The sequence below is a fragment of the Uloborus diversus genome, chromosome 3 (genome assembly GCF_026930045.1).
Source record: "Uloborus diversus isolate 005 chromosome 3, Udiv.v.3.1, whole genome shotgun sequence".
Classification (NCBI taxonomy): Eukaryota; Metazoa; Arthropoda; class Arachnida; order Araneae; family Uloboridae; genus Uloborus; species Uloborus diversus.
The window spans coordinates 75595299-75621256 of NC_072733.1; the positions used below are offsets into that span (position 1 = coordinate 75595299).

The following is a 25958-nucleotide window of genomic DNA, read 5'->3' on the forward strand; positions in this document are numbered from 1 at the left end:
CCAGCTGAATTTTCCCAGAGTGGACAGCCAAACAGGCTCATGCCCAGGAATTCAAAAAATGAGTGGGTAGGGGGGTTCATATCTCTTCATCCTTACCCATATTATTAGGACACAATAACATTGTTTCAAATAATTTATTTCTGTTGAATGGCTACAAGAAAAGGCATAATAGGGACGGTGCTACAAAATCCTCCCAGAGCCTTTTGTTTTATGCCATATTGCCAAAATTTGTATTATATTTTTTTTATTCATGTGGATGTGAGGAGTGTTACATCCCTTCCCCCGTACAAGCACAATCAGAAGGTAAACTCCGGCTGTACTAGTGACCGCATTGCTCATTCACTTTGCAGTTTTCAAATGAAACCTTTTTCTCTGTTTACTATGCAGTATGTTGCAAAGACCAATTAAAAATGTTTGCAAACTCTTTTATAATATGAACAGCTCGACATTGAAAATGCAACACCAAGAAGGAATGATCCCCAAGGGATGAAATTTAGCAAAAGAGACAGAGATAGCAAGGAACAATAATTGATCTTTATTTTAAACCGATATTCGAATGACAGAACGAGAACTGCATCGATCAGTATGACGCAGAACCACCACAAACGGCGATGCACAAAGAAACGCATCAAGGTTAGAGTCAATAAGAGTGAGGATGGTGTCTTGAGAGATCGCTCTCCATTCTCTACCAACACTTCGCCAAAGTACGTCCTCTGAACAAGGCAGGGGCAGAATTTGCAAATGGTGTCCAATCATATCCCACATGTATTCGATTGGCGACAGATAAGGAGAGGAGGGTTGTCAAGTAAGCATCTGTACACCTCACAGTAGAGTATGTTGGGAGATGCAAGCACTGTGTGCTCGGGCGATATCCTGCTAAAAAACTGCATTGGACACTCCCTGAAGGTAAATTGTTCGACCGTCATATTGCCCTGGATATGAACTAGAGGTGACGTGGTATCATACGCAATAGCACCCCAAATCATGATGCTGCGTTGTCAAGCCAGTGGGGCACTTCACATTTGCTGCCAGATTAGACCTGTCTGAACGTCGATATTACACTTGTATGTGGCAACTATATCACTGGAAAAACACAAGCATGATTCATCTGAGAACATAAAGTTCTGCTATTCTGTAACCCAAGTCGCTCTAGCAAGACATTCCAAGCATTGGGAGTCAATGGCAGTCTTCTTAATGGACGCCATATGTGCTGGCCACTTGTAACCAATCAACACAAAATGGTTCTGGTCAATAGGGGAACATTCAGGGTTGTGAGCTGTTTGAAGTACATGCACCTACGGTCCCAGTATGAAAAAAAAGCGCCTGGACTGAAGTGTTACTTTGAAAGCATAACCTTTTTTATTAATTTTTTCAAAGATTAAAAATTAAAATTAAAAAAAAAGGAAACCTTACAGATTTCAATTAAAAATTGTGATGATGCTTTTTTAAATGTTTGCTTAGAAGAGGCAAAAAAAAAAAAAAATCTCAGGGAAGGCAGCACCTTCCCTGGCCTACGCCCTTGTATGCTTGCACAAACTATTCAAATTTTATTTTATCCTGTCAACGTTCATTATTAATTTGTGCACATGTCTGCTACAGCTTTAAATCTAAACATTTTGTAAATGCTGGTCGAAACTAAAGACAAAATTGCTTTATTTTATCAACAACATGCACTTATTTGAATTTATAAGCATGTGTTAATTTCAGCAAACATTATGCATACTTGTTAACGTTGGAAATAGGCACAGTAAAACTTCATTGTGAATGCCATTACTGCATCAAAGTCTTCAATACTGTGATTGAAAAATATCAATGCACATGACAATAACTCAATAATTTTTATTTGTCTTTGACACATGAATTTGCAAAAAATATTTTACAAAATACCAATGCAAAAAAACTGATGTTATATAGTCATATAAATGTTTAATTTAAAAAAAGGAGGGGGCAGATTGGCACGGCTCTACAACCTGATATTCGCAAACAGATTTTGTCCGGCCCGCAGGAAGGTTCCAAACTTTTTATTTTCTCGGAACAGAGACAGCCTCGTTGGAAATATAATTGAGGTATTATTTTTAATTACAAATAATTAAAAAATTTTACCCTTAATTTAAATCATTTTTTACTGTTAACTACAAGTGCAGAACCCACCTTTTTTTTTGCTCTTTCCAAGAACAAATATCTTTTCTCCGGGCCACATCCTCCCCCTAGTCCCCTGGCATTTCCTGACCGCGCTCACTCCTGTTTTCATGAGATTCATTAGTAGTCAGCTCAGCCTGAGAGGGAGGCTGACACCAGATTTTAATGTTTGTTACCAAACTTTAATGCTAGATTCTGAATTTTGCAAAAAAACTTCATAACAGAAATCGAAAGTCTCCCAAAAATAGCGTTTTAAACAGAATATCAACCATTGTAGATTAATCTCTTCGTTTTTCATTTTCATCATTTTGTTCTTTTATGCAAATGACTTTTTTTTAGCTAAGAAATATGGGAAAGTGAATTCCCAAACCCTTAAGAATTCTATCTAGAAGAGAGGACGATTTTCACTCAGGTTTGGCTTTTTTTTTTTTTTTGTTAATACCACAAAGCGGTTTGGCTCTTTTTTCTAAATTTTACCTACTTCCATTTTATAGTTCTCTACCAGAAAAATTCTTTAAGAACTTAAAAAATCATGCTAGAGCGATGTTTTCTCTTTCTGCATCCACCTACAAGTGTGAACAGACGTTTTCAAAATTGAAGTATATTAAATCTAAGTACAGATCTTCTTTATCAGATGAACATTTAAAATCACTCTTAATGATGGAAGTACGAAGTTTGTCCCTGAATGGAGTGAAATTTTAAATGGTAAACAAATGCAATCTTCTCATTAATATTTCATCTTTTTAAAATTTTTTAAAAGCTTTACGCATGTTGTGTTCTCATTTATTTCCAAGTTTTTAATCATCATTAATTCAATGAAATAAATTTGTAATACATTGCAATAGCAGCCTTAAAAAAAAAATAAATAAATAAATAAAAAAAACATTTCATTTTACTTTGTGACAAAGAATACTTTTTATTACAGTTTTCTGAACTATTCTAAATTTTACAAGATTCCCTATCGTTATATTATAAGAGCTTTATGGGAACTAGAAATATAATTTCATTTAGCTAACAGCATATATGGAAAAGGAAATATGATAACTTAGAAGCAAGCCCAGAGCTTATTTAAAATATATATATGTATATATTCATGATGGATGGTGGTGGTGGTGGGGGGGGGGGGAGACGGGACGACTGGGCCCTAAATAGACCATCTGAGCTATATTGTTGGACTGGCCTGCCTCACCTCCAAAAATTTGCAATGTGGCCCACGAGTGAAAAAGGTTGGAGACCCCTGGTTAAGAGTATGGTTAAGCACATTTAAAACAAAAACTACATACAACAGTGGTTTATTGACATAGGCAGCTGGTGCACCAGAAAAGTGTGAGAGTCAAAAGAAGTGTGGGGGTTCGGGGGGCATGGCCACTAAAGCTAATTTTTTTTTTCGTAAAATTGGGCTATATTACTGACTTTTAATATTATTGATAAAAAAAACTCCAAAAAGTGGGGAGTATGATACCAAAAATAAAGACCCACCTAGACATTCCTCATCCAATTCAAAGTTCAATTCTTACAAACTAAGAGCAAAAAGTTAATTTATTTGGAATTTTTAGTCTTCAGTTTCGTAAAATAAATCAATTTACCCTATAAAATTTATTTTTCAATCGATCATTAATTTTAACTCTGAGCCCTTTTACTGTTGGAAATGAGGGGGCAGTTGCCTCCCCCTGCCCCCCCCCCCCCCCCCCCGTACAAGCCACCTATGTTTATTGATATCATTACAGAAAGAAATTATTAACTTCTTTATTAAAAAAGTTAAATAATATTGGAAACTTATAAAATCCAGTCAAAAAAAACTTCTTTGTAGCAAAACACTTCAAATGAAAATTAATTTTACAGTATTTACAAAGATTCGTAATTATGATACAAATAATGAGGACAGCTGTACAAAGCTAAAATTAAGAGTGTTAAAACATCTTAAAACTGTAAATTATTTGTCTAATCTGTAAAATCTGGCAGGTATGTATCATTGAGAAGAGATAAAATGGAGGACTTGCATTCGTGAAGCAAAGAGTCCAAGACAAGTGACATGTTTTAAAGAAAAGCATTGGAAGAAATTAGGCTTCTTCTGCTAGTTTTATGCAAAAATGTGTCAACCATTTGGCCTTGTTGAATCATGTGACTTGGGGTCTCTGCCTCAGCTCTTGCTAAGCCAACTATTGGACTTTCTCCCTCCATTTATTAATTCCTGCTCTAAGGTATGAATATGCATCTGCCCCATTTCACAGAAGTGATGCAATTTTTCATTGAGCATACCTTTTTTGCAATGGAGTACAATTTAATTTCCCGGATTATTTCTTACTTTTCTAAATTTAATATAGTTTTAGCAAAACATTTAGGTTTTAATTTTCTTAAATTTTAATTCCCGACATAATGTAGAGCTATTAATAGGAGTCTGTGCACATTTCATCTTGTTTTGCCAATTTCCTCTTTTACTAGTAACTCTCTCAGTTACTTTAGTTATAATATGAGTTATTGTTCGAGCATCCCCCAACTCCATCATTATTTCATAAAGTTCTGATATGAACCAGCTTCCAGATTCAAGTGTGCGAAAAGAAACAAATCTGAAAAACAAATGAGTAAATAATTAATTAAAGATATAAATAAAATATTAAAAACTGGTAAAGGAAGAATTGCCCATGCTGACAAAAGAGTGTTTTAATAGAGGATAAACTTCATGCGATTGTTATGTGTGAATAAACATAACAAAAGCAAATCATATGGAAAAGCTTAGTTTGTACTACATCTCAAAATAGCAACAAATTATGTATCTGTGAGAAATTCATTTCATCTAACTTATGATGAAGAATGTATTAATACATAAGAAATAAATATGGAAATAATATTTTACAGCTGTATATTTAATAATACAAGGTGACTTATTATTCTACAAACAATCATTTCCTGAAAATAGCATGTTTCCAAAATAAAAATCCCAGGGGAGGGTCACATAGAAAAAAGTTAGCAAAATCCATGATATGGAAAATATTCAGTATAGGGCCATTTCAGCATTACGTGAGTGACTTTTTGACACTATTTCCTTGCAAAAAACAATAAAAACAAATTTGATATTTTTTTAATATCTCTTAATAGTTTCTATTGGAGTTACAAAACATATGTAACAGATTTTAGGTGCCAATGTTTTTTTCTTAGGATAATCCGAATTTTTTTTTATAGAATCTTAAATGCAGAGTTACGTGTGACTACAAAAATTTGAAAATAAGCTGTACCTCATCTTATTTTTTTTATTTCTGAGAAGTTTTAAGAGGTAAATGAACAGTATTTTTTGTGCATGTGTGTGTGTTTATTAGCGTTATGTGTGTGACATCACAGCCTTATGTGTGTGACCGCGTGCAGCGGTTGAGCGGGATTTCCTAATAAAAATCCAGTTTACGTCGAATGTTTGCCAAATTGAACACCAATGTTTTTTGGTGCTTAGCTCTCACATGGAGATTTTTGTTCTTCTGGGGGGGGGGGGCTGCAACCCCCATGGGGGTTTTTCTAATTGAAATTTAGTTTACATCAGATCTTTGCCAAATTTAGCACAGATGTCCTTTGATGCTCAAGAATTCACATAGGGGTATTTTTGCCCCTGTGGGGGGGGGGTTGACCCCCTCAGAGTTTTTTGCCAGAAAATCCAAGAAACGAAATAGTTAGAACTATTATTAACAACGATAACATTTTCTGAATTGAAAAAAAGCCCAAGACATCTGAATTTAAATTTTGAAGCATAAAATTTTTTTTCTACACATTGATGGGAAGTTTTACATTATTTTTTTCTTCAATTTAAGCCAGATTGTTGAAAATGTGTCACTTGATACAACTTGAGACCCCAGCGTTGCAACGAGGTAGACCGTGCAACACAGCCAGTAAATACTTAAACTGAAAGGATGTATTTACAAAACAAAGAATGAAGAAAAATTAATTTTTATTTGTATACGAATTAAATAGTAATGAAAAGCTGAGATAAACCATCACAACATTCTAACAGTTACTTATGTGGTTTAAAAATATTTGAAATGTTTTAAATCATATGCAGAATTTATTTACTTCTCTTTTCTAAAACCAAAAATTGACAAAAAATATTAATGCAATTTAAGGTAAATAGAACATTGTATTTTGATCTTAAGGTATGTAGATAATGAGTACTTAGTTGAAATTGCTCTTTGGGTATGAAATAAACAATTCTTACTCATTTACTATTATTATTATTAATTATTTCTGCAACACTCATTGAGTCTTGGTTTGAGTGCCAGCACACAATATTTTTAGTTGAATTATGTGAAGTACTTTTTTCTGTAAAAATGGTACATAAAAATGGTTTTATAATGAAAACCATTCAGGAGCGTTATGTGTGTGACATCTTTGAAAAAGCCTCAATAAAAATTTTCTGCCGAATATTTGAAGATGAAAGTTTGGTTACAGGTATTATGTATCAAGTTAATTTTTATGATATGAGATATTTTTCTTCTAGTATCCCAATTTGACCTTGGAGGAAAACTTTTGTTGGAGGTTAAAAACTTATCAAAAGTCTTTATTAAAAAACTGAGACATAAAGCTTCTGTGCTCATGATGTTTGATAGTTTTCGCAAAAAAAAAAAAAAAAAAAAAAAAAAAAAAGAATGATTAAGTTAAAAAAATTGCTCTTACATTCATTTTACTAAAAATGCATTTTTTTCTACTTCATCAAAACGTTATGAAATAAGTCAAAAATATGATATAAAAATATTTTAAACTCAAAATTGATGCTAGAATTGAAAAATGTAGATTTTTTTTCAAAAGAAAAAAAAGGTTTGTTTCTATATTATGTGGAAAAATATTTTTGGTGGGTCAGGGCCCCTTTTCGTGGAATTGCCCTACAGCAATTACTCATTTATATAAATAAAAATTCTCTTATCCTCTCAAATTGTGCCTGATGTACCGGATATCCAGTAAGTATTCTGAATCAGGTCTTTCTGGTTGATTTTTATTGGTATATGATCTTGTCACACCAGTTCCCCATTCAGACCTATTTTCAAAACTGAAATATCAAAGGCACAACTCAAGGGTATCTTTGGTAGTAATGTTAAGGAATCTGTGGCAGTTTGGAGTCATCTTGCGGAAATTTTTCTAAATTAAAGCACTATGAATAAATATCAGGCTATCTTTGAAGGGTCTTAGAAGGGTCAGGATTCACCAGAAACATTTTGACACTGAAGTTTAAAACTGCATTCTTCGACTACATGTTGAGATGTTAGAGGAGGTGGTGCATGCTTCCCTGGAAAATTTTGGAAATTAAAAGCCTAAAACTGCATTTTCAGACTGCTTAGTGACATTATTTGCATCAACCCAATACAGTTTCTAGCGTTATATTAGTTCCTCTATGAAAGTAAAAGGACATGACTGTGTTATAAATTTTCTTAGAAGGTCTAACGTTTGTACTTTCAGTTTCACTAGTCCTGAAAAAGAAGAAATTGCAATAGTGACCAAAACAGATGCCATTAAGCATCCTCATTCAATGATCAATACAGGAACAGAAAATTTTTTTGGAAAATGAAATTTGACTGTGACATTTCTAACAATCATAATATTTAATTATTCAAACTCAATTCACTCAACAATTTATGATATTTTTTTAGATGTAGTTAATTACTGGTACCTTGTAATAGCATCTCATCAAACATTAAATTATTTCTGTAATATTTTTATAACTTTTCATGCCTCAAATCTCCCCTAAGGGGAGGTTTTACTAGTTTGGACACTATTGAAAAATCACTAATGAAAAGATTATTATGTAATTTAAATAAAAATAATAACGTAAAAAGGTGCCAGATATTATAAGATAACAAAAACGTCAACATAGGAATTTCCTAACAAAAAAAAAAAAAAAAAGAGAAATATTTTTACAAAAAGCGGCGTCAAATTTCCTACACAAGTAAGTGAAGCACATGAAGTAAACCATTTACAATAACATAATGTTAAGTTCGAGTGCCACATCAATCACACCGTTATAATTCGAGTAAGTGAGTTTGAAAAAGCCCTTTTAACTACCACATAATTTTACCGGCCCAAAAATGCTATCTCACGAATTTATTCTATTTGCTTATTTACTTTTTGGCCCAAAAAATACCAAAAATTCAGCAACAATGATATTTTCTCTAGTAGTCAATTTACAATGAAGTAGGTGCAATTCTGAGGGGGAAAACCACAATTTTACAAAGTGAAATTACTTCACTTATTCAGAAAATTACTTCAAAAAATATTCCAAAGAAACTAAATTGCCTATAGCAACTATAAACTAACAAATAATATCAGTTTAAAAATTTGTTAACATTCAAAAAAAAAAAAAAAAACCTTGTAAAAAAGCAGGCCGAACTCTTGAGTTTCTTCAACTGACTAAGTTGTGAGGAAAATTATAAACTGCAGCAAACATGCCAACTAACCACCTTTGAAATGACATTTTGGCTAGAAGTGTACATCAGAGATTACAGAACTTTTCAGGATTTGTTCTACATAGGTTAAGGAACTAATTTTGAAACTGTCAGCTAATTATGAATTTGTGGTGAATAAATCCTATTTTCGGCTTATATTTCCTGGTGTAGTTGAACAACTTTCATTCACCCCCACTTTGCTGCGGTACATGCTTTTTTCAATGATCTTATTTTGAAATTCAACAAACATTCCTTTTTACCAGCATTTACAACTGTGTCATACTGGCAACTATAAGTTGCATTGTAACTTTCATTTTTGATAAATTAAGCTTATAGAAGGTTAAATTATAAACTGTGCTATGTCTTAATAAAGCTTGTCAAAATATCAAATATTTCAAATTTGAAACAATTTTTCTTATTTTGTGGAATTTTTCAAAGAATGCAAGAATTAAACATTAAGTTGATGAATTTTATAGAAGAAACATAAAAATGATTGCAAGAATAAACTACATACCCTGGAATAGTTGCAATAACTTGATATACATCACAATACAAAGGGGAACACAAGTGTAGCTCAGACACTTTTCTTTGAATATCCAGAGGCCGAGCATCTGTAGATTCTGAGTCTCCTGTTTTAAGAGGTTTTAAGCATCCAGCTGAAACATAAAAACAGAAAATGCAGTCAGTAATACCAAAATGAAGAAACAATAAAGAACTTGGAATTTTCTAAAACAAGGGTTCTCTAGGGAGGTGCCCCAGCACCCTGGGGGTGCTGTAAGGGTAGGCGAGAGGTGCCATGAAGTGCCCATGGCATGAAATCTTTGTTGTTAATTGAATACAAAAGTGTAATGCATGCTCTTCAAAACCTGGCCTGGATTTAGATATTTTCTTTAAATAAAAGTACTAATAACACAAAATTCGATGCTTTTAGACTAAGGAAATTAAGAAGGAATTTTTTCATTAAGCACATAATTAATGGTAATCCTGTTTCTACATAATTTCTGGTCAGTTTAGAAAAATCACACAAATAAATAAACATTAAGTTTAACTATTTATCTATATGTACATAGGGACAATTGTTTACATAAAAATAAATAAGTAACTATATAGTTGAGTCCCAACTTATGTGAGGGATGCTTTCCAAGACCCCCCTCCAATAAGTCGAAATTTCGCGAGTTGCCAAAAAAGTGTAGGAATTTTTTAGAAACATACCAAATTCTTTTAGATGCTTATACGCATTCCTTAAACTGCTTTAAATTATTCATCCACTATTTTCTTACTAAAGATACACTAGTTTCTTACTAAAAGAACCAAACTGTTACTGTATTAAAAAATTTAAAAAATATCTGCTTTATTCAACATAAAATACTGTGAAGATGCATGAAATGAATGATAAACAGGAGGGAGAGACATAAAATAAAACAGCAACGGAACATACAGTATGTAGTAATAATAAAATGCTGCACTATAACAGTACTGTACAGTAGAGACAGTAATAATATTCATGAATTAAAAATAAAGATGACAATACTCGGTTAGTTTCAACATTGAAACTAAAATCTGAATTTTTACGTATATCTTTTTTCTTGATTTGAAATTGCACATATGGAAATTTAACTATTACTTATTGTCGTCCTGCCTCCAACACATTTTTTAGTTGTTCACATCGGAAACTTTAGTTTCTCTTTATTTGTCAAAAACTTTATATTTTTCTTTCCATCTTCACAAACTAAACAGTGTGTCAAGGAACCATTAATTATATGCCAATAAAGTAATCAATTCAGAAAAAATCATTGTTACTGGGATTTGTTCATAATTTTTTTTAAATAAATTACTTTAGGCTCCTTTTAGAGAGGTTAGTTTAATTTTTATTTATTGAACAGCTATGGTAAATTCTTTATCACTGGTTTAGGGTGGAAACTTACTGCTTAAATGTTCGCTTAGTTTTAACTTAATTTTTATAAAATTAAACTGTTTATTAATACTAATAAGATATGTATAGAACTTATATTCATTTTTAGTTGAACATATATTTTTTATTGGATTAATTTTTTTTTCTAACCTCGATTTTTCTGGCATGCCGGAAAGGACCAGGCAAGTGTTATCGAAAATGAAAGTGTTATACGCTAAGTGGAAAATCAACTTTTTTTTTTGCTATATAAGGAATATTTTTATTACTTTTTTTTTGGAATCTATGTAAGTATTAATTAGGTAATATGAAAGCAAAGTTTTACAAATAATAACTTCTGATACTTGTTCTCTAAGTACGGATCCTCACGATGTTAGACAATTTTTATGCTATATTGGTCAAATGGAAGGCATGTATGAAAATTAAAAACATAGTTTAACATTAAAATGATGAATTTAGGTTCATGCAGTGTGTAATCTAAACCAAAAGGCCACTCTTAAGTGATATTTCATCAAAATTATCAAATTTTTATTTTTGATGATATTATTCTAACTTTTTCCAGTTTTTATGTAATAATGATCAACATCAAGGGGCGAGTGGAATCTCAAGATAATTTTGGATGTTGAAATCCTTTTGCATAGCCAAATATCTCTACAAAAGGCAACTTTTCCCACTATTACTTAGTGTTTGTCAGATTTGGATTATTTTCACTCCACCCTACTATACATACTAAGACATTCGGTATTATAATCTAAATCTGAAGGTATCCCCTTATCAGGCTTTACTATACATACTAAGACTTAAGTATAGTATCATAATCTAAATCTGAAGGTATCCCTTTATCAGTCTTGTAGCTGTTCCTCAAACCCTTTCCAAAAAAGAAATATTTTTCCTGAGATAAGAAGACTAAAACTGAACAGCATACTTCAAATGAGATCTTAAACTTATATATAAAGGAAGAAAATCTTCATAGATTTGTTTGAAATAGATCCATTGATAAAGCCAAGCATTCAATTGAAATGAATAGATTTTTAACTTTTTGCTGAAACAACCACACTTTATACAAATATACTCACCAGTTTGAATATTTTCTCCTTGGCAAGCTTGAATAAAAAAACATTTTGGTTTTCCATTAAGTGTAGGTGTTTTGTTAGCTATTTTGTCAATGAGAAGGTCAATTTTGATTTCTTTATTGTTTGAAGCAAAAACTGTTTCTGAAAAAGAAACAATGTATCACAACTAATTTGGAAATGTTCGGCTAAATACACACAAAAATTTGGAACAATTTTCATTTTTAAACTTGAAGTGTAAGTGCAAATAAATGCTTTAAGGAAAATGTCAAATGTTTTTTAATGGTTAGTAAGGAATAAACAAAATAAGGAATAAACATCAGGTATGTTTTTGAATTAAAAAAATTAAGATACAGTAAAACCTGTAAAGTTGACCACCCTTGTAAATTGACCACCTGTCTATGTTGACTGCTTTTGTCAGGAACGGAATTAGTCCTATCTTATATATTGAAAGAAAACCTCTGTAACTTGACCACCTCTCTATCTTGACCACTAATGTACACCAAATTTGGTTTGGAGTATTGTAAAAAACCCTTTGTAAGTTGACCACTTGGTTAATTTTCTAAAACATTCTTCAGCAATTATTTTATATTTTATTATTTATTTATTTATTTATCTGTTTTCTTTTTTTTTTTACATCTTTTCAAGAAAATTTTTAATGCTTTTACTAACAGACCAGCATTTTACTAATTAAATAAAACCGCAGCATTAAGCTCATGCTGCTCTTTATTCTCCAAACTTGTTTTTCATTCTTTGTTCTCTATTTAAGATAGCCTACTCTCCGTTCAAAGTAAATAGGTATAAGTACAAAAGTACAAGTTTTTTTCAGTTGCAATATGTTGTGGCAACATTGGAATTGTGCTAAAGAGCAGGCCTGGATCTATAAATTTTAGGTCCCCTGCAATAAAATATGTAGGGCCTCTCCCTAATAACCAGCAGTGTCTATTTGTAAAGTTAACAAGTCTTAGTGCTAGTTTTTTTCAAAATTCTAGGGCCGTTAGCCCCTTAAGCATGTGGACCTCCGCACTGCGGGTATGCAGATCTGGGCCTGCTAAAGAGTGAAGTTACATATTTCTGGTGCAAGGGATTAAGAGATAGGACATTTTAATTTTGCCTTTATTAACTGGGAGAGTCGAGCTTGTTGCTCTTTTTGCTATAAGTTTTATATAAAAATTAGCAGGGCACATATGGAATTTCCAGAATTTGTGTCTAATATGGTTGAAAACAAGAAAAAAAATGACAAAAATATTTGAATAGTATTTTCAATTAGTGTTTCATAATGTTAGAGAATGAAAGTGAGTTGAACAGAAAGAGTAAAGGTGAATTCGTCAAAAAATGAACTCATGGTGCAAGAAATGACAAAAAATAAAAAAAAAAATCATTACCGCCCTTTATAAGTTGACCACCTGTCTAGTTGACCGCCAAAGTACTGCACTGCGAGTGGTCAATTTACACAGGCTTCACTGTACTATTTTACTTACACAAGCATAATATACAATGAAAATATAGTTTTGAGACATGGAGAAACAAATATGGAAAATTACCTGCATTCACACCTCTAAAAACTGCATCAAGTTAAAATTGATACAAGCAAATTTAAAACTGCAAAAAAAAAAAAAAAAAAAAAAAAACTCATAACAGAACCACAACTCAAATTGCAGCTGTTCACTTGAAGTCCATTTAATGAGTCATTATATTTCGCTTTGGCCTTGACTGACTTAAAACGAAATATATTTTCCTTCAGAAACTAAAAAGAGACATTCTACGATCCTCTTTAATTTGGATGATATTTTATAGAGATGTAGAGAAGCCTTTGAAACTCACCTATGCAAATTTTCAGCTTCCGAAATCCAAATCTTGAGCAATTAAATTATAATAGGTTTTTGAATTATTTCTAAATAAATGGTTGAGAAGTCGGCAGGAAACTGCATTTCAGATGAAATTTTTTTTTTAGTTCATAGCAAAGCCTCCAAAGCAATGAGGATCAAATGCAATTGTGCAAATAAACTTTCACTTTCCAGGAAACTAATTAGTTTTAAAAAAAAGAGATTTGCGACACATTTTGTCAAATTTTCACTAGTTTGCATTAAGATAAGCATCTATTTCTGTTTTTAGAAGCTTAGGCAATTAATGGTATTGTCTACTTCAATCTTGCAAATGATCATCTCGCGTAGTCGCATAGTGGTGACTACCCAAATAATTATATAAAAAGAGATAAAAAATTTGAGAATCTGTTACATAAAGTAAGTTACATAAATTAATTGAAGTAATTGAATTTGTTACATAAATTAATTGAGGATAAAATAATTTGAAGGATCAAAATTTGGATTTTTCAAGAAAATAAATTATCCAAAAAAAAAAAAAAGAAAGAAACTACGAAAAAATTTGCAATTTTCAATTGTTTGCATAGCAATATAAACTATCAATTCTGTTTTTGAAAACTTAGGCCCTTAAAGAGTTTGGTCTACATCCACCTTTGGAATGACCAAAAATGGCAACTACGCAAAATCATTAAGATCTAGATTTTAACTAGCAACATAAAAATAAGAAAAATCTTTATGAAACCACAATTTAGTTAAAATACTATAGCTTTTAGCACATTAGCGTCCACAACAATGAGGATAAGATGAAATTTTAAACATAAAATTTTTCATTGCTCAAGATTTCAATTTTTTTAAAAAAACGAGTAGTACCTGCAGGCCGATGGCTGTGCTAAGAATTTAAAGTCCGTTGAATAAAAGAACCAAAAATTTTAATACTAAAACTAAGAATAGGATGTAAAATTCCGAAAAAGTCAACATTCAGGATTACATTGGGCAAAAGCACCACATGGGAAAAATGAATGCAGATTTTTAGAATTAAGACCTAAAACTAAGCACTGGGGTTTCGTCTCGGACATTAGAAGCCAAGGCTATTAATAATGTCCCTCCACCGTATCGCCAGCAAAAATCAAAAGTCTTACCTATGTGTCCGGGTGTAAAAGTAAAATCCGTGTCCTTCGGGGAAATTTCCGTGCCAGTCTATAAAAATAAAAACAAAATCAATTGAACAAATATAAAAACTAAATAAATAAGTGTGTCATCCATAAAAACAGTTCCAAAGACATTCCGGGTCGACCGAACAACTTAATTCACAAAAACATCATTAACTGGAGTCCTAACATTTGGTTTACTCTAGAAAAAATCATACATGTGACAAGTAAGACGGTTACAGTGAAGTGAAGTGTTGGTTAAAGGCAATACTAGGGAAAATATTATTTTTCTAGGTTGAATGCTGTAACGTGTTGCAGATTCTTTTAATTCTGATGGCCTGTGAAACAATGATGACAATAAAAAGTTTTTTACTGAGGCAAGAAGAAAAACTTTGCAGACAGTTAACTTTGAATTGAAATTCGCGTCTTTTATCATAAATAGTGGTTTCACAGTTGAAGTCAATATTAATTTTAATGTCAAAGAAGTTAAAAATTTTACTCTTAGAACTAGTTTTTTTTTAATGTGAGGGAGTTATGATAAATATTTTTGCTGAGTTCAGAAAAGTTGGAGTTGTTGATACATAATAAATCATCAATATATCTGCAACAAAAAGGTGTAGTACTAGGATTATCAATAGAAAATTTTCTTTCATAAAACAAAAGAAAGAGGTTAGCTAGAGTAGAACTAAAGTTAGCACCCATAGCAATACCATTAATTTGTTGAAAGCAAGAATTGCCATTTTGAAGATGCAAAATTAAAAAGTTTGAGAAAAAAATCCCCATTAATATTGAGTGAAGTATTGACAGTTTTAACAAGTTCAGTAACTGTAAATTGCAGTTCATTGAGTGGAATGTTGGTAAACAGATTTTCAAAATCAAATGTTTCTAGATGAAAGATGTCAAGCATATTAAGATCACATCATTACTGTTATCGATTATCCAATACCATTTCTCTTGACAGAGCTTAAGTTGGTTTAAAATCTTTTTAAGATAAAATTCAAGTTTAACACTGAGATTTTTTCCAATTGTGTTAGTGGCAGAACAGATAAAACGAAAAGAAACAGGTGTTTTGTGGAATTTGGGAATTGCATAAAGATAAGGTAAATGGATAGTCTTGGGACTTCCCAAAAATACACAATAATCTCTTAAAATTTTTATCCAATTTGAGATCTTGATATTATGTTTAGTTTCAAATTTAATCCCCCCTTTTCCAAGAAAATTCTGAATTATCATGATGCTGCTAACAATTTTGAGAAATACCTTGATTTCAATTGTAATTGTGTTAATTTTGCTGACACTGAATTTTTCAACTCTACTTTTGGTTATGTTTTAACTGGCGATCTAAATTTTCTGCAAAATAATAATCTTAAAAACATTTTTGCACTTGGTACCAAATTCCATCCCAACTTTAGAATTAATTTTTGGAAAGCCTATAATAAACTTTCCAGTGAACTAGATGATTTCATTAGAAAAATATCCTACTCTTACAATGCTCCACTCGTTGCTTTTCTGGAATACAGACACCATTTTCTGCTTCATTTAAAAGTGATACTTCGTGAAATTGTCAATAGGGATTCTTCTTTTTTTTTCAATTTTCTGCAGATGATCTTAATTCACTTAAAAAACTTAAAGAAGCATATGTTTTCACTGTTGTTGACAAAGCCAGCTCCAATTTTTCTATCTGTTGTAAAAAACTTTATGCCACTGTAATGAAATCTGAATTAGAAAAAACTACTACTTATAAATGTTCCACACTAAATGAAACTTCCATCATAAGAAAAGTCTTTGCTGTCTATAAACTCTTGAATTTACCCTGTCCCAAGACGATCCATTTACCTCATCTTTATGCAATTCCCAAACTCCACAAAACACCTGTTTCTTTTCATTTTATCTGTTCTGCCACTAACACAATTGGAAAAAATCTCAGTGTTAAACTTGAATTTTATCTTAAAAAGATTTTAAACCAACTTAAGCTCTGTCAAGAGAAATGGTATTCGATAATCGATAACAGCAATGATGTGATCAAATGACTTAATATGCTCAACATCTTTTATCTAGAAACATTTGATTTTGAAAATCTGTTTACCAACATTCCACTCAATGAACTGCAATTTACAGTTACTGAACTTTTTAAAACTGTCAATACTTCACTCAATATTAATGAGGATTTTTTTTCTCAAGCTGTTTAAATTTTGCATCTTCAACAACTGTTTCAAAAATGGCAATTCTTGCTTTCAACAAATTAATGGTATTGCTATGGGTGCTAACTTTAGTTCTACCCTAGCTAACCTCTTTCTTTTGTTTTATGCAAAAAAACAATTCTATTGATAATCCTAGTAATACACCTTTTTGTTGCAGATATATTGATGATTTATTATGTATCAACTACTACAACATTTCTGAACTCGGCAAAAATATTTATCATAACTCCCTCACATTAAAAAAGACTAGTTCTAATAGTAAAATTTTTAACTTCCTTGACATTAAAATTAATATTGACTTCAACTGTGAAACCACTATTTATGATAAAAGACACGAATTTAAATTCAAAGTGAACTATCTGCAAAGTTTTCCTTCTTGCCTCAGTAAAAAATTTTTTATTGTCATCATTGTTTCACAGGCCATCAGAATTAAAAGAATCTGCAACACGGTTACAGCATTCAACCAAGAAATTAATCAACCTAAAAATAAACTACTCGAAAACCATTTCCCAAATAATCTCGTAAATAATATTTTCCCTAGTATTGCCTTTAACCAACACTTCGCTTCACTGTAACCGTCTTACTTGTCACATGTATGATTTTTTCTAGAGTAAACCAAATGTTTGGACTCCAGTTGATGTTTTTGTGAATTAAGTTTTTCAGTTGACCCGTAATGTCTTTGGAACTGTTTTTATGGATGACACAGTCATTTATTTAGTTTTTATATTTATTGAATTGATTTTGTTTTTATTCTTATCGACTGGCACAGAAATGGCCCCGATGGACGCGGATTTTACTTTTACACCCGGACACATAGGTAAGATTTTTGATTTTTGCTGGTGGTACGGTGGAGGGACATTATTGATAGCCTTGACTTCTAATATCCAAGACGAAAAACCAGTGCTTAGTTTTAGGTCTTAGTTCCAAAAATCTGCATTCATTTTTCACATGTGGTGCTTTTGCGCAAAGTAATCCTGAATGTTGACTTTTTCGGAATTGGACATCCTATTCTTAGTTTTAGTATTGAAATTTTTGGTCTTTCGACCATAGAATGAAGTTTCCACTGCTGAAGAGTACTGGCTTCATCTCTGTCATTTATCTGTGTGGTAACCTTGTCTGTTTTATGTTCTACTGATGTTTATATTTACCTGGCTTATCTGACAGGCTGCTTTGCACATCTTGGAGCTTCTGGTTTATGGTACTCTAACTTTTTCCCGTTTAATATGTTTTCGATTATATATATATATATATATATATATATTTATTTATTTATTTGAATCATTTTTAGCATTGTTTAGGATTTTCCCTGAAAAGTACCATGGAGATTTACCTCACGGCTGACTCGAACCTGCGCCCAATGGATCCCGAAGCCTGCACTTTCAGGTTGAGCCACCGTGGCTATGCATATTCTGCGTTCCAAGCATTTTATATTACAACATAAATTTTCTCGATTTCATAGCAATTTTTATTGCTGCTCCACTCTTATTAGTCATAGCGTGATGTTATATAGCCTACAGCCTTCCTCAATGGATGGACTATTCAACACAAAAAGAATTTTTCAATTCGAACCATTTCGAACCAATCTCAGATTAGTGCGTTCAAACAAAAACTCTACAGCTTTATATTATTAGGATAGATAATTAAAAAATAAAAAAGACTTACAGCACAATTTGCATTTACTCAAGAGTTTGCAGTTAAACATCCAATTCTGCTTTGTTCTTATAAACGTAGGCACTTAAGCATCTTGCCTGATTCCACCTTGTAAATAACCAAATATGGCGACTATATTTCACACATTGCTGAAATGTTAACTTTCTGGTTTAGCTGAAACTTTCTGGTTCAAAAAATGATCTTGCTCAATCGACCCTATGATATATATATTATGATGTGAAACTTTGTAAATGAGCCACTTTTACGACATGGGATTTTGTGAAGGGGCCGCTTTTAAGAAGCGGAAGGAGTCGTGAAGTGGACTCAATCGGGTCTGGATCAACTCCCTGACAAAGGAATATTTCAGCCAAAGATATAAAGGAAAGTACTTTAATCAAATTAGAAAAATCTTGCATATCAAATAAAAATTTTCATTGCTACGAAATTGAATCATAGATTGTGAATTAATTATATTCATAAACTTACTTTCACTACCATGTGATAAGTAACACATTATGAAAGCATCATATGTTGAATGATCTTCACAACAAAGTTCATCCATGATATTGAGCACTGCATTGTCATCCAAATCTTGGTAAACTCTTACTTTAAAACCAAAGCATTTCCATAAATTTTGCAGCTTTTCTGAAAATGAAGAGTATAAATTTCCAAGAAAATACTACCTACAATACTGAAATAACTTAAAAATAGAAGTAGATGGCCATCTTTGGTCATCAATTGGTTAAGTGCATCAAAGAACTACAGAAAATACCATAAAAAATCCTGTCAAACAAATCTTTAACACTGTAAGCAAAATTTATGAAAAATGAATAACAGTAATAAAATTACAGTAAACAGTGTCCTTTTTATTAACAATCAAGATAAAAAGTACATCCCGGACATCATTCTAAGAGCAAATGCACTGTTTATGCTCCATAAGCTCTGAAAAAGAGTGGCTGAGAGTTTTCACTGACGGCTCACTTTGGCAGAACAAAGCTGGCGCTGGTGTATATAGCAATCTTTTCTCTGTACGAGAACCTGTTGGTTCTCACATATCAAACTTTGATGCAGAGATCTACCCCATTTTCCTGGCACTTCATAATCTTCAATCTAGACTAAACGACTTCTCCAAAGCTGTAATCTTGGTCGACTCCAGAGCAGCTATTCAGGCTGTTACGAAGATCCAAATCACCGAATCAAATATCATTTCAGAAATTAAAAAGAACGTGATTCTTCTAAGAGCTGCAAATAATACCATTATCTTCCAGTGGGTTCCCTTATATGTGGGCATCCATAGAAACGAAAGGGCTGAATCCCTGGCCAAGCAAGGTTCTCTAGATTGCCAAGCGAACAGCCCTATTAGTGAGTCATTTACTTGTGGCTGCAAAAACTAAATTCCAGATCAACTTACGGCCGTAAACAAAGCCACCTTGAACGGCAAACCTTGGACCGAAATTCAAGAGATGTGGAGGACTTACTGTAACAAACCTCGAGCGGAAGCTGTGGCCCTTTTTAGGCTCTCTACAGGTCATGAGTGTCTGGCTGAGCACCTTCTGAAGATAAGTATTTTAACATCTAGCACCTGTCTAATTTGTGGTTCTGGCAACATGAATGCTGCTCATCTCTTCTCCTGCTCGAAACTTGACCCAACTGATCAAAATCTAAAATTACTCGAAAAGCTTTATTGGTCTGCATGATCTGTCATGGACTCCCTGAAATGGCTTTCTGTTTGACTCTGTTACAACTGTGAAATCCTCTAATTTACAGATTTCTTTTTGATTTAAAATTGTTGCTTTTGCTGTATGTTTATCAGTTTATTGTAGTTACTTTTCCTGTTCTTGGCTGCTTTTACATGGATTAATATCATCCTGAATAAAGCCACATGTAACAACATTAATAACAGTAATCACAAAATATTAAACTTAAGCAATAAATTATACTTAATTTCAATAAAAAGTAGAACTAAAGTTACAAAACGAAAGACAACAGAATATAACCAAATGCAAATTAAAATAATAAAACAAAATTAAATTAAAACAATACTTCTGATTTGTTCATGGGCATCACAGCCAGGAGGGGTGGGGGTGGGGGCTAGACCCCCCCCCCCCCAGTAATTGAGAGTCGGACCCACACAAAAATTGGAATTTGTTAAGATAAAATCCATAATTTTTTGGGGACCTTATTAGTGTTTTTTTTTTTTTTTTTGCCAAAAAGGGACGATAATGCACAGTTACATAACACATAATTTATTATGTGAAATGTTTAATTATGTAATTAAATCAAAATGAACTTTGCTGGCACAAAAGGAAAGTTTGAAGCATTGCTAATTATAATCAGAAGTGAAAACTACCTCACAAGCAGGTTCGTCATTTCGATTTTTTATGGATGCGGGTGTGGAGCAAAGGGTACATACTCAATGTAAATTAAACAAAAAAAAAAAAAAAAGGCCACTTACATGTAAATACATTATTTTCTCAAAACTAGGGGGCCCTAAATGATGGGTCTGCTCGCAATGTAAGGATTAACCATAAAGACGTGGCAATGGTGAAGGAAAATGCAGCTACTGAGGTTTTGCAGTGACAGAATGAACATAACCCAAGCCTAAAGCACAGGCTTCAAAGAAAAAGAAAATGTACTAAACTGGATATTCAAAATGAGATAGTACAAATGCTAAGGTTATATCTTACTGAGAAGATCAATTGAAATCATTTTATTTTCTCCGTAATTTGCGATGGAAGGACAAAAATTTCGGGGTTATATATATACATTATTTTGAGGTTAGAAGACATTAAGATTCGCAAGAAACTTTTCTGGGTTTTTACAAAACTTCTGCAACAGCAGAAGTTTACCTCTTATAACTGATATGTTACCCCTTCCCCCCTTTTTTTTTAGAAGTTTACCCTCCAATTTCATTTCAATGATAAAAAAAAGAAAAATCTCTGCAGTCTTAAAAATGAACATGTGGTTAATAAATAAGCAAATGAAATAAAAGAGTAAAAAGGAAGTATTTTCTTTTTTATTTCTAAATGCAATCTTAAAATATTATTAAGGAACATTGAGATCCTGTATTATTAAATTACCTTAATCGGGAGACCGAAATATGTTTTGAATAGAAAAATAGCTGAAATACAGCAAGAGAGATTTAAAATAGAGTAATGAATAATCACACCAGAAGTTCTAAGTGCTGGAATGTAAGAAAAAAAAAGTAAAACAAAACTTCATTTTAAGAGATTTAGAAGGAATGATATTAAAAATAAAGTGAAAACAGAGACTAAAGTGTTAGTGTAAAGTATTATACTAGTCTAAAATGTTAAAAGTTTTGACATGTACAACAATAAGTAACAAGTGCCTACAGTTCAATAGCTTGATTTGTTGAAGCTATTATTGTAACAAAGTTAGTTTGAATAATGTACTCACAAACTACTAAACTTTAATAAAAATTAGAGATGATTCAGAGGAGAACCCGTAACGTGTTATTCCAGATGTGAAAATTATGTCCTTAAAAGTATTTCATTAAACATGATGAGCCAATATAAGATTTTTAAACAAAATAAAAATCATACCAGTATCTATTTTGCTTCCTTCTCTTTTTTCTAAGTGGGGCAAACTTTGATCTTCATTGCTAAAGTTCTCATGATTGATTATTACTGCTATCCCACAAGGCGAAGTTTCTGTAGGTTGTCTAATAGAGTAATAGTTTGTTGCTTCTGAAAAAATGATGGAAAACAAATTCAAGGCATATAATGAAGCCAAATATATACCAGTGTAACCCAAGTGTATGAATATGAAAAAGAGATGGTTTGTCTTCAAGAGTGTTTTAAGTTTTTAAAAATATTTGTTCTTAACAAAAACATTATGCATTGTGCTCAAAAATGGGTTCAAGAAAATAAGAGGCCAGATGCTGATTGTCCCTATCAAGATGGGTAACACTGGAATAAAGGGTAGCATTCAATTTTAAGGCTGACAATTCATCATTTACCAGTGTGAAACGTTAAACATGGCAACCACTTTTGAGTATCTACTGTGACTGCATTTTGTTTTTCATATTGTTGACAGATCAATTTCAATGACACAGTTTACACTGTTAAGAATATGAATGACTCTAGTGTACACAGTAAATGCTGCTTGCCTTAAATGGATAGATCAAGATCTCTTATTTTGTGAAAACGTTTTTCAACACCTGTTTAAAAAGAAAGTTGCATCACTTCCATGAACCATGTTTCTGAACGTATTTAAGAAAGTAAATTATTATCATTATCACTTTGCCAACCCTACCCACTCCCCAGATCCAGAACCTTCAATTTGAAATTAGATTGGGAAAATGAAAAATTAAAACAGAATAAAAGAGAAAGCATTTTCTAACTTAAAATATTTAACTATTATGCTATGTATACCATAGAAACCATAATCTTGCCCCCCCCCCCCATTTTTTTCTCTTGTAGTCCAGTTGGTTTGTTGCCCTAAAATTATCCGGAATTAGGCAGTTTCCGACCTTGCTTACTGCATAGACCCAGTCATGTGAACAAACACAACTTCTAGGCCTATACAAAATGGCTAAACCAATGAAGTAGCGTCCTCAACCAACAAGGAGGAATGTCAACCCAAATGGCTAACTGACCTAAGGTATGGTCTGAGGCATATCCTTATAAACTAACATTGACTTGATGTTGAAGCTATAAGTGAAGCTGCCCAACCAGTGAACGAGTGGCAACTAGCTACTACGAAAAGTAAAAGCTCCAAGCAACAGTCAATTCTCAGCTTATATGGTATCTCCTATTAGCATACTGATGCAAGATGGCATGCTGACTGCATTAAGCTTTTCCTATCTGCATGCAGAATGCAATATCTCATCGTGGCTACGCTTGTGAAAAATCTGCATAAGCTTCTGATACAAATAATGCACTATAGTGAAAAATATCGGATTGCTGATTACATCATGGGATACAACTGAGCATAAAACAAATCAGTTAAATGAGTGGTAAGTATTGAGGATTGATAGCAGTACTTGTTCTACCAATGCTTGCCAAATTTGCATACCACTTTTTTTTCCCTCTATCTTATTCCGTTTTCAGGATAAGAATTTTAACTTTGCAGTTTTCCTCCAGGTGGTGCCATATGTGGTTTTATTCAGTAGCGGAGGGTAACTTTACTATACTTAAGACACCATTTTATGAATGTAGGAGCAGCCATTCCAAAGTTCAAAGGGTAGAAAGGTAGCAAGGGACTTTAGTGAGCACACTATACTTTTAAGTTAACATTTTCAGGAATATTTAAAACACCTGATTCAATTGATAAAGCATTCAAGTTTATTTTTAATTTTTAAACAAACCACAAAATTATTTTTTTTTTATATCTATGCAAAAGGAGAAAAAAAACATACCTTCATAGCTTTCAATTATCTTTAAACAAACTGTTTTGTCAGAAAAGGCATTCCGCAAAGAATTTAAATTTCTTTCCGAAATTTTTTTTTGTTTAAAGGTTAAACTAAAAAACTCCTCTGCACAATTTACATCTTCCCAAAAGCTTTTTTCAAGAAATTGTTCTTTTAAGGACTTTAAATCTTCATCCTCCAACTGTTCACATATTTCGAACAATGACTTCCTGGAAGAAGAATAAAAAACGGACATTTAAAAACATTTAAAACTTTAAAGATGCTGAGCACACTCACTACAGGTATGAGGCACCAAATTAAGGTAAAATTTATGCGCTTTTTTTTTTTTTTTTTTTGAAATTTTACGTTATGCCTGTACCTTTTTTTAAAAATTGAAATAAACTTTGAAAATACTTGCTTTTGCTTCCTTTAGTCATGAAAAACTCTAGTCCTTTGAATTCTTCGAATTTCATAGAAAATACAAAGAAAATGCGATTACTTTGAATTGAATTTAGAGCTTAGAAATCAAAAAGCAATTTTGAGCTTCTTTAAGCAAATAATATACATACAGAATGGCCTATATTCTTGTAAAATTTGAGAATTGTCTAAAGTTTCCTTTATTTAAATTTTTGTGCCTATCTGAAGGCGAAAATCATCATTTTATGCAACATTTAAACTTTAAAATTATTTTGAAGGCAAAGGAATGAAAAGACAGCTCCAAGAGTAAGGTATTTTTGTGAAAGTTAGCCTGTTATTGGAAATTATTTTCAGTTATGCCGCTTAGTTCCTTAGAGCTTAAGAAATAAATTAAAATGTTTAATTTTGTCAAACATGAAATATTTTTAGTTTTTATAATCCAGTTAAAAGTTAACAAAAATAATTTTAAAAATATTACTGCCAGTCAGATAAAGAGTCCTACTCCAAAGATTATAACAATACAGAACTTTTTTGTTTACATCAACTAGTCAATAAAATACAGGCTTTCAAAATGCAACATTTAGCATTTGTGCGAATACTGCTCAATTTAGCCAATTATCAAATTGCATGTAACAAAAATATAAAAACATTAAGCTACATTTTTATAGATACTTTTGTATATTGTCGCGTAGAGCAACAATAGGATATCTTACTGTTATTCCTGGGATTAGATGTCTTACTGTTGCTCTGAGGCGACGCTATGCATAAAATATACCTCTCTTCACGATTTCATACAAATCTGTTACTATGTGGCCCACAATCTTTTTCTCATTTTTGCTCATTTCACATGGAATGACTCTAATGTTAGTCAGTATTTTCAAGAGCAGAGGAAGTCTGGCCATGTTGTTCCACTTTTTGACTTTTCCTTTTTATCTAGTAAAAAAATTAAATGAGCAATTTGATTTTCGACTTTTGAGTTTCATTTAATATTTCTCATCATCCCAGATTTTTTTGATAGAATTCATTTCATTAATTTCTTGTAGATAAATTTTTAACAGAACTTTGTGAAGCGAACCAACAAGATTTAGGGAACATTGGTCCGCATAACGAAATCAATTTCTTTTACAATTTTAAAGATCAATATCACCCAATATTCTAACTTATGCTGGTTTGTTATTAGAGTTAAAATAACCAAGTTTTAAGATCAATATAGCATATTAGAATGCTAAATTGACCAACTTCTACTTTTACGCCATTTAGACCACAACCATTAACATTTTCTCAAGAATCAGCACAACTTGGGGCTTCATTAACTTCACTGTTGCTACTAGAATTTTGCTATTTTGATTCTTCAAACGTTTTCTTTTTTTGAGGGTTTTCTAAAAGTACACCAGCATACCACGGGTTATAGGTCTGAGATAATGCTGTCATAATTTTTTTCTTTATCTCAAAAATAAAGAAACTACAAATAATTATGAACTAAAAGAACTTTAGGACAGGTGCATTAAAAAAAAAATTAGTTGTAGACTTATGAAAATTACTCAGCACTGAAAAAATAGCAATAAAATTTATTTCTAAAATAAAATTTGTTGAATATCACTGTACCATGGGATTTCACAATAAGAATTGTAGGTATATAGGCACTATTACTGTAATCCAGAGCCACTGATGTAAGTCCAAAAATTGTGATTTTCAGTTTATAAGTGCATTGTATGTAGAATTCTATTCCGCATTGAGCCAGGTAAACGTAATTAAAAAAAAAATCTTTGTAATTAGTTACCAGCATTAAAAGAACACACGTTGAATATTTTGCATGT

General features: G+C 32.0%; 1 protein-coding gene across 2 annotated transcripts in view; it reads right to left on the minus strand.

Moving 5' to 3' along the window:
* The window catches only part of LOC129218103 (caspase-1-like), a 118088-nt gene that overhangs the window by 39579 nt on the left and 52551 nt on the right, over window positions 1–25958 (minus strand). The window contains exons 3-8 of one of the 2 annotated variants that reach the window (XM_054852300.1): window positions 23734–23954; window positions 21917–22060; window positions 18840–18998; window positions 11538–11675; window positions 9067–9208; window positions 1635–4706 (exon numbers count right to left, since the gene is read on the minus strand). In XM_054852300.1, coding sequence (XP_054708275.1) covers window positions 4478–4706; window positions 9067–9208; window positions 11538–11675; window positions 18840–18998; window positions 21917–22060; window positions 23734–23954 — 1033 coding nt within the window. In that variant the 3' untranslated portion in view covers window positions 1635–4477. Of the gene's footprint in view, window positions 1–1634; window positions 4707–9066; window positions 9209–11537; window positions 11676–18839; window positions 18999–21916; window positions 22061–23733; window positions 23955–25958 lie in introns of those variants that run through there. The other variant, XM_054852301.1, reaches the window with a different exon arrangement.